The 17676-nt window shown below is 44.5% G+C and overlaps 1 protein-coding gene across 8 annotated transcripts in view; it reads left to right on the top strand.

Moving 5' to 3' along the window:
* LOC147697946 (betaine-homocysteine S-methyltransferase-like) overlaps positions 1 to 17676 on the top strand; it is a 381692-nt gene that overhangs the window by 27392 nt on the left and 336624 nt on the right. For all 8 annotated transcript variants that reach the window (XR_015299315.1, XR_015299314.1, XM_086934649.1 and 5 more), the window contains one exon: positions 16733 to 16800. Coding sequence is in view for 6 of the 8 variants with exons in the window: in XM_086934649.1 (XP_086790775.1) it covers positions 16733 to 16800 (68 nt within the window). In the remaining 2 variants the exon portion in view is untranslated. The remainder of the gene's footprint in view (positions 1 to 16732; positions 16801 to 17676) is intronic.

Genomic DNA, 17676 nt, shown 5'->3' with positions numbered 1-17676 from the left:
GCTTGCGCGCATTGTAGGTCACGAGACCTAAAAACAAAACAATGCCTGACTGCAGATAAAATCTGCTCCATCTAGTCCCTCCTTGGTACCACCTTGTCTCCATTTCTTACCCTCCATAAGGACTGGACCTTTTACTTGGCTTATTACACGTTCAGCTTAATCTAGTGAGTGAGCACTATTTTGTTTTGTTATGCTTTTTTTGTTTGCATATGCATGCTGAGCGTGGCGCGTGCTTTTGGGCTACCGCGCTCAGTTTATATGTTTAAAAAAAAAGTTTTATGTTGGGAGTGGCGCCCGCTTCACAGACACTGCACTCAGTTTATTTATTTATTTATTTATTTATTTATCCTCTTCAATGCTAATGACAAGGGTAACTCGTCATGGACTTTCCATTGATTTCAATGGAAATTAAAGGAGAATACTACTAATGCCTTAGCACTGAAGGTGTTAATTATTTATTCATTTTAATTTACTACTGAGCGCACCGCCAGCCTCAAGGACACCATGCGCAGTTTTCAATTTTTTATCTTTTTTATTTTAATAATGAGCGTCGCTCCCCCAGGACCTCTCTTTGCCCTCCATCAAGGGAGGGTCAGAGGTTATCACTCGAGAGACTTTTATCAGAAGTAGAGAAGCAGGAGGGTCGATTACCAAGATACCGAGCTACCACGATGGCGCAGGGTTCGAACTACGGGGCTCCAGAGACGAGACTCATAGACTCATTCTGTCACTGGATAAAATAAAATTTGAGAATATATATGTGGTTTGTAAGACCTAGGCTCTTTTTGAAACCAGTGGATTACTGGAAGATGCTAGCGGAGAGGAGCAGGGCAGATACAGAGAAGGGGTTGTGGCCCAGTGAGAATCCATTAATATATATATCGAATCCCCTCTGTGCAGACAGGTTGTGAGGAGAATTATATTGAATATGTCATTTATTTTTAATCGAGAAATACGTACATTCTAAAATAATTTGAAATGATGTCAACTTGTTCTCCTCAATTAATCTTAATAAAAAGATGTCTAAATTAAAATGAATTGGAAAGCAGCCTTCCCTTCACAGCAGCAACAGAAGCAGAACCCTGGTAATGGAACACTTCTGAGATCACAGGCACTGCAATGTGGTGTCATGAGACCGGGACCTGGCTATGTGCAGAGGAGAGGCCTCCACTGCCGCAGAGAAAAAATGAGACATCTGTTGGGGAGCTTATGTCCGGTAGCACAGGGTCTACTTTCAGGTTCACGGCTGTGTAATTTTTAGCGACAGGTGCTGGGTCTTATCAAGAAATCGGATCCTGAACACGCAGAATCCCCCTGGTAACTTGAAAAACGTGGTATCACTCACAATGGGGATGCATGATGACATGCTGAAAGGGCTCCATTGTGACGTGTTCCTGGTATAAAAGGCTGTTACCCAGGGACCAACAGCAGTGCCCACAAGGACACCAGACGGGGAGGACCACAGCTGAGGGTAATGAGAAGCCGGAAGCTGCACGGGGCTTAGCAGACTCCAAAAAATATGGGGACAGGGTGTGGGGGCAAGAGAACAAGATAGGTAAATTAACCAAATGAAAACTGAACTGAAAACCAAAAACTTGAAACCAAACCGAAAACTGACTTGAAATTCCCATTTACCCTCATCCTTAATTTCCTCACTCGTCTTTCAACTCGCAGCACTAGACACCCAATCTTTAATTTCACAACCAAATATTTTCTCACATTAATGGCCTTTCTTCTGCTCCCGTCCTCTTTTTCCCTGGTTTTCATTATTTTCTGTTTTTAATTAAAAAATGAGTGTTGCTCCCCCTGGACCTCTCTTTGCTCTCCGTCAAGGGAGAGTCAGAGGTTATCACTCGAGAGACTTTTATCAGAAGTAGAGGATAATCTATATATATAAAAACCAAAGTATGTCCGTTTGTCCTTTATGCGTTACTACCGATCGGCATGAAACTTTGGGAAGTTGTTGAGTACACTCCCCCGAAGGTTTCTGGCAAAAAAAAAATTGTTAAATATCGGCTCCCCGGCCACCCAGGGCCCTCATAATCTTTCCAATACTGAACGTTTACACTTTCCGGTGCGGCTCGCTTTTGCAATGACCATCAACAAAGCACAAGGACAATCGCTGCAAGTGTGTGGACTAGATTTAGAGAATCCGTGCTTCTCACATGGACAACTGTATGTGGCCAGCTCATGCATCGGAAAAGCTTCTGATTTATTCGTCTAGCACCAGACGGAAAAACAAAAAATATCGTGTATCCACAAGCACTTGAATAAAAAAACAAAATTAAAACAACACTTTGAAATGTTTTCCATATTAAAATTAATACGTTTCAATAAAAATGACTCAATGTAAATTGAATGTTATCATAACAAGTTTCCTTAAATTTCCTTTCGTCTGAGATCGCAGCAACGCGCGACGGGTAAGCTAGTTTAAGATAAAATAATACCCAGAACATTTCCAATTCAAAGGCTCCAGTTGACGGCTTCGAGACCGGAGGCACACACTTCTGTCCGCTTCTCTGCAAACAAGCCGGCGCTTCCTGCAGTTTGGGCACCCGGAAACAGGCGGCTGCTGCAGACAAACAGGCCCTTTGTGGAGGAGGGACTGCAAGATTCGCATACACGCTTTCTTCATAAGGGGGGGGGGGGCGTTATGCAGCTTCCCTGTGGGGCATTTAAATGTCCCGAGTCCGGAGTGTCAGAGTTATTTAGCTTTCACTCGCAAGTAGACGTGTTTTTCAAAAGTAGAATAGCTTTTTGCACTTCACAATGGATTGGTTTATACTTCTAAAAAGTAATACACATACAAAGATTTATGCTCGAGTAAACGTGGTGCTCATGGGCATCCGCAGAAATGTTTCCAGGTGGGGGCAACATTTTAACTTCATCACCATCCTCCGACATGATTGAGCACAAGTATTAAATACATTTTAAAAAAATCTAATAAGACAAAGAACTTAAATAAACAAAGAAACCCATTGGGGGAAGAGAAAAATCTTTTGAGGCAGACGACCTGGCAACTACAATAAAACAGAGGGAAAAACTAAAAATGGCCGGAAAAAAATAAAAACATTCTAAATCAGGTTGATGTGGTTCTAGAGCATGGGTACTCACAAACTTTCTCTCGGGGGCCAACTTTACAGTGTGGAAGAAAAATGGTTTTTAGATGTCAGAGAAAGGGCGCACTGTGCCAGTATGGAAGCACTATAGGACGAAGTAGAATGTGGTGCAACTGGGTGAGTGGACAACCATGTAACCACTCAATGGAGAAGTCAGCAAGCTGTACTAATCCAACGTTACAGAAAGAAACATACCCTATGCACACACTTGAGAAGTACAAAATGGGCACAATGTGGCCAAATACAAATGTTCAATACAGTGCAGAGAAACAACAGTAATATGCAAGTTGATGTAAATAAATAATCAAGTGTTGTAAAGAAATCTTGGTCTCCTTGTTTTAATCAATCACAGCTTGTGAACAACCAGCCGATACGTGTTTCATCGCATCTCGCGAATCTTCAGGGCTGGAAATAATACAGAAAAACAAGGGGCTATTCTTGGGGATATGTACAATTGTATGATGACCTTAGACACCACTTCAGGTCAGCAGTCGAGACAAGCATCACATAGGATAGCTTCGTGCATTGATCTATACCCTTGAGAAGGTTATAGGAAAACATCCTTTAGTGTGCTAAGGTGCTCTCGGATAAATCATTAGTTGAGTATTGGTCTTGTGTACATTCCATGCACTTGGGTGAGCGGTTGTGCACCTGAGCACCCCAATAAATGGCGTGGATTCGTGTGTATATTCTGTGATACTATTTCGAAGTTGTGGATGGTGAAGTGCTAGACTTAGTTCTACGACGGTGTGAGAGTTCATGCATGCAATAGGTGCATTGTGATTCAAAATTGAAAATTCTGACACATACCTCCAATGGTTGTGTATGGGCCAAGCGGTCTAAAGAAATTATTTGAAGTAAATGGAATTGAAAAAGACAGGAGAAGGGAAAAAGGCAATGGAGAAGGGTTAAGGGTAAACTCAAATTAAGAATATGTAATATTTTTCCGTCAACAACAATGACCATGATTAGCTCCACTAGTTTACTTCCCATACACCCGAACATATATATCTTTTCTTTAACTTTATTGCAGCTAATTTAATTCACATCGATATTGAGGTTTGCTGGTCTTGGGCCCTTCCGGGTCGGAAGTATCACCGGAAGAGCGGTGAGCCTACCGTTTTATACATTATTTTCGCTACTCAATTCTTAATTTGAGTTTACCCTTAAGGCTAACAATTTTCTTTGATGTGATTAACTAGATCAGACGTAAAGTCTGTGCTCAGTCACGTGCTTAGTGTAGAAAAACTTTCGTTTTTCGTGTATCTAATTTTCCGACCTTTCTTCTTTTCTTTCCCCTTCTTCTCCATTGCCTTTTTCCCTTCTCCTGTCTTTTTCAATTCCATTTACTTCAAATAATTTCTTTAGACCGCTTGTCCCATACACAACCATTGGAGGTATGTGTCAGAATTTTCAATTTTGAATCACAATGCACCTATTGCATGCATGAACTCTCACACCGTCGTAGAACTAAGTCTAGCACTTCACCATCCACAACTTCGAAATAGTATCACAGAATATACACACGAATCCACGCCATTTATTGGGGTGCTCAGGTGCACAACCGCTCACCCAAGTGCATGGAATGTACACAAGACCAATACTCAACTAATGATTTATCCGAGAGCACCTTAGCACACTAAAGGATGTTTTCCTATAACCTTCTCAAGGGTATAGATCTATGCACGAAGCTATCCTATGTGATGCTTGTCTCGACTGCTGACCTGAAGTGGTGTCTAAGGTCATCATACAATTGTACATATCCCCAAGAATAGCCCCTTGTTTTTCTGTATTATTTCCAGCCCTGAAGATTCGCGAGATGCGATGAAACACGTGTCGGCTGGTTGTTCACAAGCTGTGGTTGATTAAAACAAGGAGACCAAGATTTCTTTACAACACTTGTTTATTTATTTACATCAACTTGCATATTACTGTTGTTTCTCTGCACTGTATTGAACATTTGTATTTGGCCACATTGTGCCCATTTTGTACTTCTCAAGTGTGTGCATAGGGTATGTTTCTTCAAATTTACAGTGTGGTTTGTGGCAGAGGGCTGCACCGGTGGGGGCGGGGTCAGTGGGGGAGGGGTGTTGTGCTAGAGCAACAAAAAAAACTATGACCATGAGGTTGAACACATGCCTCTGCAGCGGACACCTTCGTCCACTGAGCCACCAGACCCTGCATACACACATCTTACTTTCTCTCTCTCTCTCACTCCCACTCTCCCTCTCTCTCTGTCTACCTCCCTCTCTCTGTCTCTCTCTCTATCTCTCTCTCTCTCCCTCCCTCTCCCTTCTCTCTCTCTCTCTCTCTCTCTCTCTCTCTCTCTCTCTCACTCACTCTGTCTCCCTCCCTGTCTCCCTCCCTCTCTCTCTGTCTCCCTCCCTGTCTCCCTCCCTCTCTCTCCCTGTCTCCCTCCCTCTGTCTCCCTCCCTCTGTCTCCCTCCCTCTGTCTACCTCCCTCTGTCGCACACCTCCCTCTGTCTGTCTCCCGCCCTCTGTTTGTCTCCCTCTGTCTGTTGCCCTCTGTCTGTCTGTCTTCCTCTGTCTATCTGTCTCTCTCCCTCTGTCTGTCTCCCTCCCTCTGTTTCTCTCTCTCTCTGTCTCCCTTCCTCTCTGTCTCCCTCCCTCTGTCTCCTTCTCTTTGTCTCCCTCCCTCTGTCTCCCTCCCACTCTCTCTCTCTCTCTCTCTGTCTCTCTGTCTCCCTCTGTCCCCCTCCCTCTGTCTCTCTCCCTCTGTCTGTCTCCCTCTCTCTCTCTCCCACCCTCTCCCTCCCTCTCTCTGTCTCTCTGTCTGTCTCTCTCTGTCTGTCTCCCTCTGTCTGTATCCCTCTGTCTCCCTCCCTCTGTCGCCCCCTCCCTCTGTCTGTCGCCCTCTGTCTCCCTCCCTCTCTCCCTTCCTCTCTCCCTCCCTCTCTCTGTCTCCCTCTCTCTCTCCCACCCTCTCCCTCCCTCTGTCTCCCTCTCTCTCTTCCACCCTCTCCCTCCCTCTGTCTCCCTCCCTCTCTCTCCCTCTGTCTCCCTCCCTCTGTCTGCCTCCCTCCCTCTGCCTCCCTCATTCTCCCTCCCTCTCTCTCTCTCTCCCTCCCTCTCTCTCCCTCTGTATCCCTCTCTCTCCCTTTGTCTCCCTCTCCATCTCCCTCTGTCTCTCTGTCTGTCTTAGTCTCTGCCTCTATCTTTCTGTCTGTCCCTGTCTCTATCTGTCCCTGTTTCCCTCCCTCTGTCTCCCTCTCTGTCTCTCTGTCTGTCTCTGCCTGTCTGCCCCTATCCCTGTCTCTGCCTCCATCTGTTTCTGTCTGTCTCTCTGTCTGTCTCCCTCCCTCCCTCCCTCTCTCTCTCTGTCTCCCTCCCTCTCTGTCTCCCTCTCTCCCTCTCTACGTCTCCCTCCCTCTCTCTGTCTCAATCCCTCTGTCTCCCTCTTACTGTCTCCCTCTGTCTGTCTCCTTCCCTCTGTCTCCGTCCCTCTGTCTCCCTCCCTCTGCCTGTCTCCCTCCCTCGGTCTCCCCCCCCCTCTCTGTCTCCCTCTCTCTCTGTCTCCCTCTCCCTCCCTCTGTCTCCCTCTCTCTCTGTCTCCCTCTACCTCCCTCTGTCTCCCTCCCTCTGTCACCCCCTGTCTGTCACCTCGCCCCAGCTTCCCAGGCACACACACAGCCACACCTGAGTACTTCACAGGTCTTTAAAAGACCATTTACTTGTTAATGAGGCTTTGTTGTTAATCACCCGGCCTCCATAGAGCAGAGTGTCTCGGAGTCCGCGCTGCTGTGGCGGTGTTTGCTGACACTCTTTAATAAAAAATAAAAAAAACACAGGTAGGATGTTTGCTAGGCACGTTAAAGGCAGACGGTCCATTGTCATTCTTGATGCGATGATAAGCAGCAAACAGAATGACAATAGGCCTGTCCACAGTCTGCTCGAGGTCGGGAAAGAGCTGCTGCAGCCTCTAGAGTTCAAAGAGAAGTGCAATAGGCCCAAGTGAGAGAACGTTTAAACTCCTGGGGCTTCTCACAGGGGAACGGCGCAGCCTGCTGTAATTGTGAAAATTAAGGGAACCAAAGGCGTCCGTAAAAGGAATGTTGAAGGCCTCCCTGCTCAGAACACATGGGCGTCCGCTACAGCAACGTGCGCTGCCGGAGTGATAATACCAAACTGTCACTGGGCCAGCACCGGACGGACCAGCGATCCAGGCAGGCCCGGTTCTATGATTCTTGCTCCGGGAGGGCCACGAGCATCGATGGGTGGGCCACAAACATCGATGGGTGTGCCACAAACATGAACTGGGGAATGGACAGTGGTACAAAGTATTGCAAAGATCTGATATTTTAGGTACTTACATTGTCAACTTTTGACATTTTGAACACCATAATTATCAAACAACGAGGGACCTACTTTATTTTCCCTGCTTTGCTTCTGGCTTTATGTTCCTGTTGCCACACATCTCTTTGCAGCTTTTCATGTTTAAAAATAAAATGTGAATTCCACTTTGCAGAGCATTGAAGTTTAAAAGTGTGGTGCAGTAAGCGCTCTGACAACTTTGCACACCCCTGCCTAATAAAATAATTCAGACATTACAATAATTTATCCTCCCTTTCTATGTACATAGGCAATAAAAACACAGTTAAAAACTGAGCTATGATTTTGCCAAATGTGCAAAAACAATGCAACTCACCAGTTATGCTAACCAATGCACACATAATTCATGTTGCCCATCATGCTCAAAACCCTTTCTTAACTGGGCCTGGGTCTTTCTCCCATCTCTTTTGAGGCCATCCATGTTTTTACTGAGATATTGTTTTTTTTCCCTTCTAGCCTCTGGCTGTCATCCCTGTAGCGGTGATATTCCCAGCATTCACATCTTTCCCTTAATGGAAGAAGCAACAACATTCCTGAAGTGCTAGTAGTGAGTTGTCTGCTTGTTTAGGTAGGAGCGACCCTTTCTGGTAGCCACAGTGATGCTAGCAAGTCAACGTCAGGGTAGACAGTGCTTTCCCAAAGGAGACTCCGAGAGTAAAAAAAACACCCTGAATGGAAAAACCTCTGGTGGAAGCAGTGACTCCAGAATCCAGGTGACAGGACCTGAAAAGGAGAATAGTCAGAAAGGGGATGACAGACCTGGGAAGAAGAGGAGAATTGCAGAAGAGCGAAGAGTGTTGCAACGCAAGAAAAATGAGAATTCCAGCCCCTTATATATACACAAGGACAGCAAGGAAGTGACGCAACAGGAATAGGAGAACCACCATCTTGGTTTAGGAAGAAAAAGGAAAAAGGTTAGAAAACCTCCATCTTGGAATGGTGAAGAAAAAAACAGTACTCAAGGCACTCTGGGAACCAGACAGAGGAATTTTGGAAAGAAGGAACACAATAAAATAGCCCCTAACCATGACTGCAGGTAACTCATATTAAGGTCACTCTAAGATTCAGGTAAGTCTACAGCACTTGGTTTTCCCAGGCAGTCTCCCATCCAGGTACTAACCAGGCCCGACCCTGCTTAACTTCAGACGAGATCAGGTGCTTTTAGGGTGGTATGGCCGCTGCCTACAGTGGCGGCGTGCCCCGAGAGAAAAGAGAAATGCTTCATGGTGCGTCAATACACCCAGAAAAGAAACTGCATGGCGCCGCACTGAGCTGCGGCATGCCCAGTGTCCAGGAATAGGTGCCACGGACCAAGTTACGGCCCGCAGCTGTGAGGCTGGAGGTGAGCAGGTCATGACCCAGTTTACACGGCGTAACACCACATCTATTAGATTTTCAAAGTGTCTGTATGTCTGTCCATATATGATACCAACTTTTCATTCTGTCTCCCTCCCTCTGTCATTCTCTCATTCTACCATCCTCCTTTATCATACTCTTTCCCATTATCCATCTCTTTCATTATCATCCCTGTTTTCCTCTCTCTCTCTTCTGGTTATTACCCTGATTTTCCCATTTCAATTGCCCCTGCGCTATTTCCCTCCCTCTCTCTTAGTCTTAGTCTATAATTTTCCCCTCTATCTCACATTTCTCCCATATATACTCTATACTTCGTTCTATTTCTACCTCCCATGTCCTTAGTCCCTACGCTCTAAATTTTTATTGCTTCTTTGAGATTTACGCCAGTTCTTTTTCCTGTATTGAAAATTCGCCTGTTCTTCAGTATGTCTTCTTATGCCAACTACCTGCTTTATCAAACCTTGTCATTTGCAGAAGACCCTTCTCTGTAGACATTAAATAGATTCCTGTCCCTGTGAGTGCTTTCAGTTCTGCATGCTTCTAAAGGTTAGGAAAGTGGAAATACTTTGTTCAACCGTTAGTAGGCATTAAATCAAAAGAAAGTTTATTGTTGAGCGGTAACGGAAAATCCACCTATTTCTGGGGGAGTTGTTAGATATCGTGGAGACTCCACATGTGGCATTTCCTCTACAAACTATCCTTTTCTTAAAGTGATAGTGTCATATTTCTTGGGTCCTACTCCTTTTTTGGCACTTCCTCAAGGTTTCACCAACCTCTAAATCAAGCTGTAGGCTGCTGAAAGTTAGAACTAAGAAGTGTGTGTGAGGCCTTGATTCATCCTTTCCTTATTATCACTGAACAGGAAACTCCTAATAATCCTCTTCTGCATCCATCCTTTGCGTTGTCATTCAACTATTCTTTTTACTCCCCTTGCCATTGCCCTTCTCCACTTTCGTTTCCTACCAATCTCTTGCTCTAACCTTCTCTTCATTTAGTCTGTTCTCACTTCATCTTTTACTTGGCTATTTCCCTCTCTCATTTCCCCCTCTCCCACTCTCTCATTGTGCTTATCTATAATTATTTCCCTCCCCTCTCGCCTCTTTTCCTATCTTCTCTTGTCAATCATTTCTCCCTCTTTCCTCTCCCCCTCTCAGTTTGTCTCTACTCCCCACTCCGTCTCTTATTTTTCCTTTTGGCTCTGTCTCTCTCTTTATCTCTCCTTTGCTCTTACGTCTCCCTTGGTCTCAACATGGAGGGTTAATTACATTTTTCACTACAACATTGTCAAAATCAAATTTTCATTTTTTTCAATTTTTAGTCATATTGTTCTTTAAATGTAGTTATTTCAGTCCTTAGTGTTTTTTCCAGAGTTTTTTCACTCTTAGCTCTATACAGCACTCTCCCCATTGCACAAACGGATGGAATTTCATAAGCATGAAACTTTCAATTTCAATCCGGTCTGTCACTTCACAGTTTTTAAACTAAGAATGTTGGCACTAGCCCTGCTCCCCAAACGCCCCCACCCACGCCCGTAGCTTTTTATCCAATCGTTGTGGCCTGCTGTGAGGGACTAAAGCTCACATCCCCTGCCTAAGACTTGCTAATTGTGCTGCTGGAAAGCATCAGCAGCTCCCCAAGGACTCAATGACATCTCCTGAGGCCTGGGATGGGGGGAGATGTGCCATGCTGTGCCTCCTCTGCCGGCCCATTGTCATTCTGACCATGACAATGGGAACGGCTGACTCTGTGACCTTCTGAGAGTCACACTCAGGCTGTAGCAGCCTTTCAGGTGTTGCCCCAGCAGGAAAGTCGGCCCAGGTATGTGGGCCCATCCTCTAGAACCGGGCGGTAATGTCCTGGCATTTGGGTACACACACAAATAAATACTTTTTTTAATGCTGTTTTATATAACCATGTCTCAAAGTTATTGGAGCGCCTTACATGAGCACCAGTTAGATTACACAAGGACACGTTAATTTTTCTGTAGGCATGGGGAGGGGATTTAGTGATTTACCCAGGATCACAAAATGTTGAGCCGAAGCCGAAACTCCTACCTGGTTCACATGCTCCAGAGTCGGCAGCGCTGGCTGTTAGGCGACATACTTTGGTGGGCATTCGCATTTGCTTCAAGCTCCCATTGTCCCCTTCCTATCCATGGCACAGACCAGAAATTTAGGAAAGGTTAGGGATTTACTCTTTCTAGTGTGGGAAGGACAGAGCAACTCCAAAATTGGTGGCGGTGTAGGGGAGCAGTTTTCGCCATGCGGAAAAAATGTGCTCTCTAGAGAGGGGGAAAGGGTAAGGAAAGCATGTTCACAGAGAAGAAAGCATCCTCCACCTTCATGTACAACTGTACATTGCAAACGATTGCGCAGGCACAAATGACTTGTCACGTGAACAGAATGAAATTTACAACTTTCTCCAGAGCTCAGCTGAAAACCTGGGACTGTCACAGTCTGGCAGGCATAAACATGGACATCTTGGTGAATTCCAAAAATCCAGAAGTCTTTATTAACACAGTGTTGGAAATCTATGTATGCATATTTGAAACCTTTTCTGTGAATGGGGCCACACTATTTTGTAGTTATAGCGTTAGCCGAGACCCTTTGATTTAACCCCCAACAATATTTATAGTATGTTTACGAATAGGCGCCTTTTAGCCTGCCCTCTTCATCCATTGGCATGTTGTGCCATTCACATTTGTCTTTTGCTCACGGAAGGACACAGCATGGGGCCATTGGATTCAATCATTGTGAGTTAATTTGTGTAGCCCCTTTTTGTACACAGCAGATTGAAAAAACAAATATCCCCTTTTTACGCCAGGGTCTCCTTGGTCAATTTCTGTTCTCAATTTCTTTTTCAAAGAGAGTTATCTTTCATTTTGCAAGTGCCTTGCCGCCCCCCAGGCACTTCTACCATGCCCGAGTTGTTGCTTGCAGTGTGCTGCCTCCCACATGGGCACTGTAGGCCAACGTCAGAACTATTAATGCTTGTTTCAATATGCAAGCATCCGAACTATTAGCTTTGCTAATGCTTGCTTTATTATCTGCTTAGAAATGGGTAAGTCCGGTAGGGTAACCTTGAAATGTGAATAATAAGAGATATCGTGGCCCATTGGTCAACCACTTAACGTCATATTCCTGATCCTTCTTAAACAAACTTAACAGAATTTTTTGATTCACCACATAATCAGAGACCACCAATAATGAGGAAGACAAAGAGCCTCTTGCCTTGTTTGAGACCAAAATCATACAGAACCATGTGGAAAAACTTCACCTCCATCAGAACTCCTAGGTTATAAGCAGGGTCATTGGAATTATGAGGGACAAATTATGTGGCAGGGTTGACTAAATTACGTGTTGAGAGAAGGAAAATGATGCTGCGTAATGTGGCACAGTTTTTCATTATATTCATTGTTTTGTCATTTTTACACATGACTTGGTTAAGGTTTCCTCTCACTAGTACCGGTTTAATATCCAAATAGTACAATAAGCTACTAAAGGATACCAGGCAATCTTTGCGTATGGCCTATCACTGTGTGGCAATACATGTCGCTGCATTTTTCGTATAGTTTGATTTGTTCGAGCTACAATCATTTTCTTTGCTAAAATCTGCAAATTATGGAGCAGGTGCTTGATTGTGTGGTAAATTTTATAATTATTTGGAAACTGCTGCGGCTGCAGAATCACATACTTCCAGTGGCCCTAGTTAGAAGCCTCACAACAATCTTTCAAACCCCTCACAGCCCCATATTATTCAGGCCTAAGTAAAAAAACAGCACATCTAATCTACCCACTGACACTTATCCAGTCATTCCTTGTGAACACGTGGTCATCCTGGCCCAGTACATCGTGGAGGTGCTCGATACTTCCCCTAAACAGGGTTCTGTTACCTGGGCCTTCTAACAGGCTTTGGCTGCTCAGACCTTAATTTGTAAAAAATGAACTACAGGACCCAAAGGTTTTCATGGTAGCCAATCCTTGGCGCTACTGAATGCAAGGGTTACCAATTAACAGTTGACACTGGTTCCTATACCTCAAAAAGAGGATGTACCTATTATTAACCTCATAAGGGAGAGACTGGGTCAGCCCCACCAGGATGTAGCTCCGTGGCCTTCATGTTACCGATAGAGCTCTCCACAGGGGCACTCAGTCTGTTGGGGAACGTTACAAGACATTTTACCATCTATCTATTGCACCCCATCTTTCCTAGTCTCTGAATGCTGGCAGTCTCTGCCAGGCTAGGTGTGCAGGTCTGTGGAAATAGATTCAGGGGTGGATGGGGACTTTGTTCCATAGAATCAGCTCTGCACTTGTCTGTAGCATGGCCCAGTGCTGCTTCTGTCAACACCACAGAGCAAAGAACACATGGGCAGCGGTGCATGTGCTTGCCAGCCGTGCTGGCTCCTGCACGTCGGCAACACACACTGTGCCCTGCAAATACTGGGCTTTTATAAAACACAACATAATCTATCCCTTAGGATCCAAATCGTAGATCTAATTCTGCGACTACATGTTACTCGTTTTGTTGACCGTAGAAGGATGAAAGGTTGAGTCTCCCCTGCTATGATTCGATCCTATGACTAACAGACTTCTACACATCAATATCCACCGTAGACGTTAAACTCACAGAGCCAACACCCCAATGACACCTAGACAAAATACATTTAACGTAACAGAGGTATTGGCATTGTAAATGACAATTACAATGCCTTTTACTTATGTGTTGATTATCAAAACAGATCAATAAAAGGCGTTGTCATTTACGATGCCCATAGCTTGAATTCTCGCAAATGCGAGACCTATTGCATTGCAAATGCTTGTTTTTCTTGTGTTGCCGTTTTTTTATTGAGCGAAATAAAGGCATATAACATGAACACAGTATGAGATCAAAGCATAGGAGTACTGAACAATGCAATGCAATGTAATGCATTGCGATACAGTTTACAAAGGAGGTGAGGAGGGGGTATGGAGGGAATCAAAGTCCAAGTGAAACTATTATCCAAGAATAACCCCTACCCTGTTGCCAGCCTGTCCTTCAGGAGGCATATGTTGAGGGGTGGAGGGGTGTGGGAAGCTAATTCCTGAAAAAAGGGGTGGTGTGGAGGAGTATTGCGTCCCCAGCAGCTGGGTGTTGCAGACAGCAGGGCTGGAGGGAAGCATGGACCACAACAAGGGGGAGGGGAGCCCCCATTATCAGTTCAAGTAGTTTCCATGCCCACTGCTGAAGAGATGTGGGGTGGCTCTTGACAAAAGGTGGAGTGGTTGAAACAGGTGGTAGTGTTGTTTGCCCTTGAGGAGGTAGAGTGTCTCGCAGACCTGTGAGCCTCTTTGTCCGGGGAGGGAGGGAGAGGGGTGGGTGAGGGAGGAGGGAGAGGGGTCGGGTTGGTGAGGGAGGAGAGGGGAGTGATGAGAGGGACGTTAAGGAGGGGGGCGTGGTGGGGAAGGGAAGGGTGCGGGAGAGGCTGCGGAGGCTGGCAGAATGAACGCAGGGGAGAGGATGGAGAGAGGTGGAAGGGAGGAGAAAGAGAGAAAGAAGAAAGTAGGGGAGGATATAAAGGGAAGCTATGAGGGGAGGGTGGAGGGGGAAGGGGGACCTAAGGGAGGGAGGAGATGCAAAGTGGGGCAGGGTGGGGGAGAAGTAATCACTGCACAGATAGCGCGAGGAGGAGGTGCAATTCAAGGCGTTGAAGGTCCTGGGGTAGGGTGCCCGTTCTCTGTCTCTCTCTGAAACTTCATAGAGGACTGTCTCAGTTTCCAGTGTGGCTTTATTAAATTCAGAAAGTTTGTAATACGGTTCATTGACCAAATCTATTGAATTCCCCATTCTTCACATGTGATTGCAAGCTGTTATAATATTTGCTGTACAATTTGAGCAGATAACCTAATGTGACATTGGGTGATAAATTAATTTACCAACTGATTCATTCATTCTGGAATGCCAGGACGCTGTGGGCTTCCTGTAATTTTCCTGTCTTATTTCAGACACTACGGCACGGACAAAACAAAATTATCACACAAATGAAGTGAATGACCAAGAATGGTTGATCCATTGATGTAGCCATGTTTTTTCAGTGATACCCTTCGGCTGAAATCGGGTTGGGGTTTATCAACTAGGGCTGAAAAAGTTGTCCTTCCTTTCAGAAAGATCAAACCTTGAAGTAGAGAATTGATTCCTTGATCTCCGGTGAAGCCCCTGTTTAACATGACATCCATAATTTATCAACCTCTAGCCTTCTCGTTTAAATAATTTGCAAGTCTGCTTCTAGGCCCTCATGCCTAGTCATACCTTCTCACACTAAAGACCTAAACCTCTTCTAACTGTGAAACATACTGCCCCAGCTTCCTGTGAAGATCAGCATCTCTCAAATGTCTTAGATCTGGCACTCTAACAAGCTTAATGTCACCCTTTTCACAGAGAGAGAGGGCTTTTGAATCACCAGTGCCAACCATATTCCTTCTCCTTTCACTGGCAACAACTCCAGCTGAACCACAAATCCAATGTTTTGTACAATACAAATTCTTGCAATTTCAAGGTTTCAGTGCAAATTCTAACCATTGAAATTATATGGATAATTCTCTGTTGTGTGACATTCCAACACAGCTTGGTCGATAAATAACAGTGTCAGCTATGCAATGTTTCTCTTGTTCGGGGAACTCTAATATAATAGATATAAATCCAATCTATCATAAAATATATTTGTAAATGATGTAGCTTCTCACGCACAGGGAAAGAATAGTATATAGCAACACAAAAAAACTGGTACCAGGATGCTTGTTTCCGGTCCAGGGAGGACCTGGTCTGGCAGTTCGGGCTGGACTGTTTCCATAGGGAGCATGTCAAGACTGATTTGCATATGGTGGGTCCAAACTGGGGTGGTGGGGGAGGCACAGAAACAATGGATTTAACCCAGATCTGTGACTGGGGGTGAATGTTGGACAATGTTCGGCATTCTGTCATTACCTTTTTATGTCGTTATAGTCATCCTAAGTGGGACGGGTATGCCTACACGTGGGTCATGTGATAACTGTGCCACTGGATTAAAGCTAGCCTGACTGATATTGGGTGATACCCTTAAACAGTTTCTAGGATGCTTGTTTCCGGTCCACGGAGGACTTGGCCAGGCAGTTCGGGCTTGGACTGTTCCCATGGGGAGTAGGGTCAAAACTGATTTGCAAATGGCTGGGTCCAAACTGGATTGACATGTTGAGCAAAAAAACGATGGAGTTAACCCAGATCTGTGAATGGCGGTGAATGTGTGACAATGTTCAGCTTTTGGTCTATCATCTTTGTGTTGCGAAAGAATAGCATATGACATCACCTTCTTTAGCCTCATGCGAAGATTTACATTCATGAACCTATGACAAACTATCAATTTGATGTTAGAACTGGTATCCCAAATGTAAGTGACGAGGTGATTCCATGTCATGAGGTTTGACATTTCAGTTCCTAGTATCTCAAATAACAAGCCAGTCAATAAAATCTGGTGCAGTTATCCGGTTATTTTCCTGCAGATAGTTAAATTAACATTTCAGATAAGGCAACAATTTGCTACCCTACCTTTTCTGCACAAGAACTCCACTAACAATGCAAATACTAGTTCATTCAGAAACGTACAATACTGCTCCATAAAACAAGGCAGTGTTGGAATACTCCGCCCCTGTACCTTAGACAAATGTACTGTTATATTCCCTATGTATTACCTCCTAACAATGTTTCCATTTTGTTTGATGGAATGTGTGTCTTTGGGCTCACCAAGATTCCACTCTGTTCAAACAATGTTCCCCCTCCCTCACTGTTCATCTCTAACATACATCAGTAATCCTTATGGTTAAATTGTTATGGTGTTATCTTTACAAAGTACCCAGTTGGAATCTCTTCACCTGTTTCTTTGATTCTATTTTTAGGGAGACCCACTATGGAGTGCAAGAGTTCTTCAAACAAACCCTCTTGCAATAAAAGATGTGCATTTACGGTAAAACTCATTTGTATATTAAAATATGTTGTTAGCGCTGGGACACCTCCTTTGGAGGTAGCTGCGCCCTGTATAAATGTTCTATTATTATTAGTATTTATGTAAGGCAGCTAATAATAAACTCAGCCAAGGCTGAAAACATGGCTGAAGCCCATAGTGCCTGAGCAGCGCTTTATTCATGAGTATAAGGTAATTCAGCAACCAGACAGTGGATTAACAATAATTGTTTTGGCATCTTGTTTTCCTCATTTTAAGTGTGCCCTCCCTGTTATATGTTAAAAACCTAGCTGATCTGTAAAGCAAGATTTGACACTCCAGCAGGATTTGACACTCCATTGTCAAAAAGAGTCCTCTGTCATCGGAGCCTGTTTGGCTGGGAGCGGGGGACAAAGTAAGAGTCTTGCTCCGGTGTCTGCTAACATTTGCCTTTGACAGGGGAAGCCTCTTTCAAGTTAATAATATTCCTGGGCCCAACCCCACTGGTCTTCTTGTAATGGGAACAACACCTCCCCGCACCTAGACATGTGTTCTCTGCTCTGGAAGCAGATTCCACAAGTCTTCAAATGGTAATTACTGCTGGCAGGAGTAAGAAAATACATTTAGCCTCCAGGAACATCAGGTGGGGAACAGGTAACTTTCGATAAATTATTTTGTCAGTCAATTTACAATTGTGTCAGTATATATTAGCAGGTATTTCATTACAATGGAGAAGGTGCTTTTTTTCCCTTAGGAGGTCTGGTGCTGAAAGGTTAAGGAGGAATAGGGGGGGGGAGATTTCAGGACAATTCAAGGAATAAAGAGGAATGAGGTTGAAGTCTTATGCCATAAGAACCTCCAAGGGACATTCATAATATTACAGACAGCTGAGAAAGATGG

Source organism: Lissotriton vulgaris, chromosome 8 (assembly GCF_964263255.1).
Source record: "Lissotriton vulgaris chromosome 8, aLisVul1.2, whole genome shotgun sequence".
In the NCBI taxonomy this organism is placed as follows: Eukaryota; Metazoa; Chordata; class Amphibia; order Caudata; family Salamandridae; genus Lissotriton; species Lissotriton vulgaris.
Note: the sequence above shows the minus strand (reverse complement) of the source record. Positions and strands in the feature narration are given on the sequence as shown.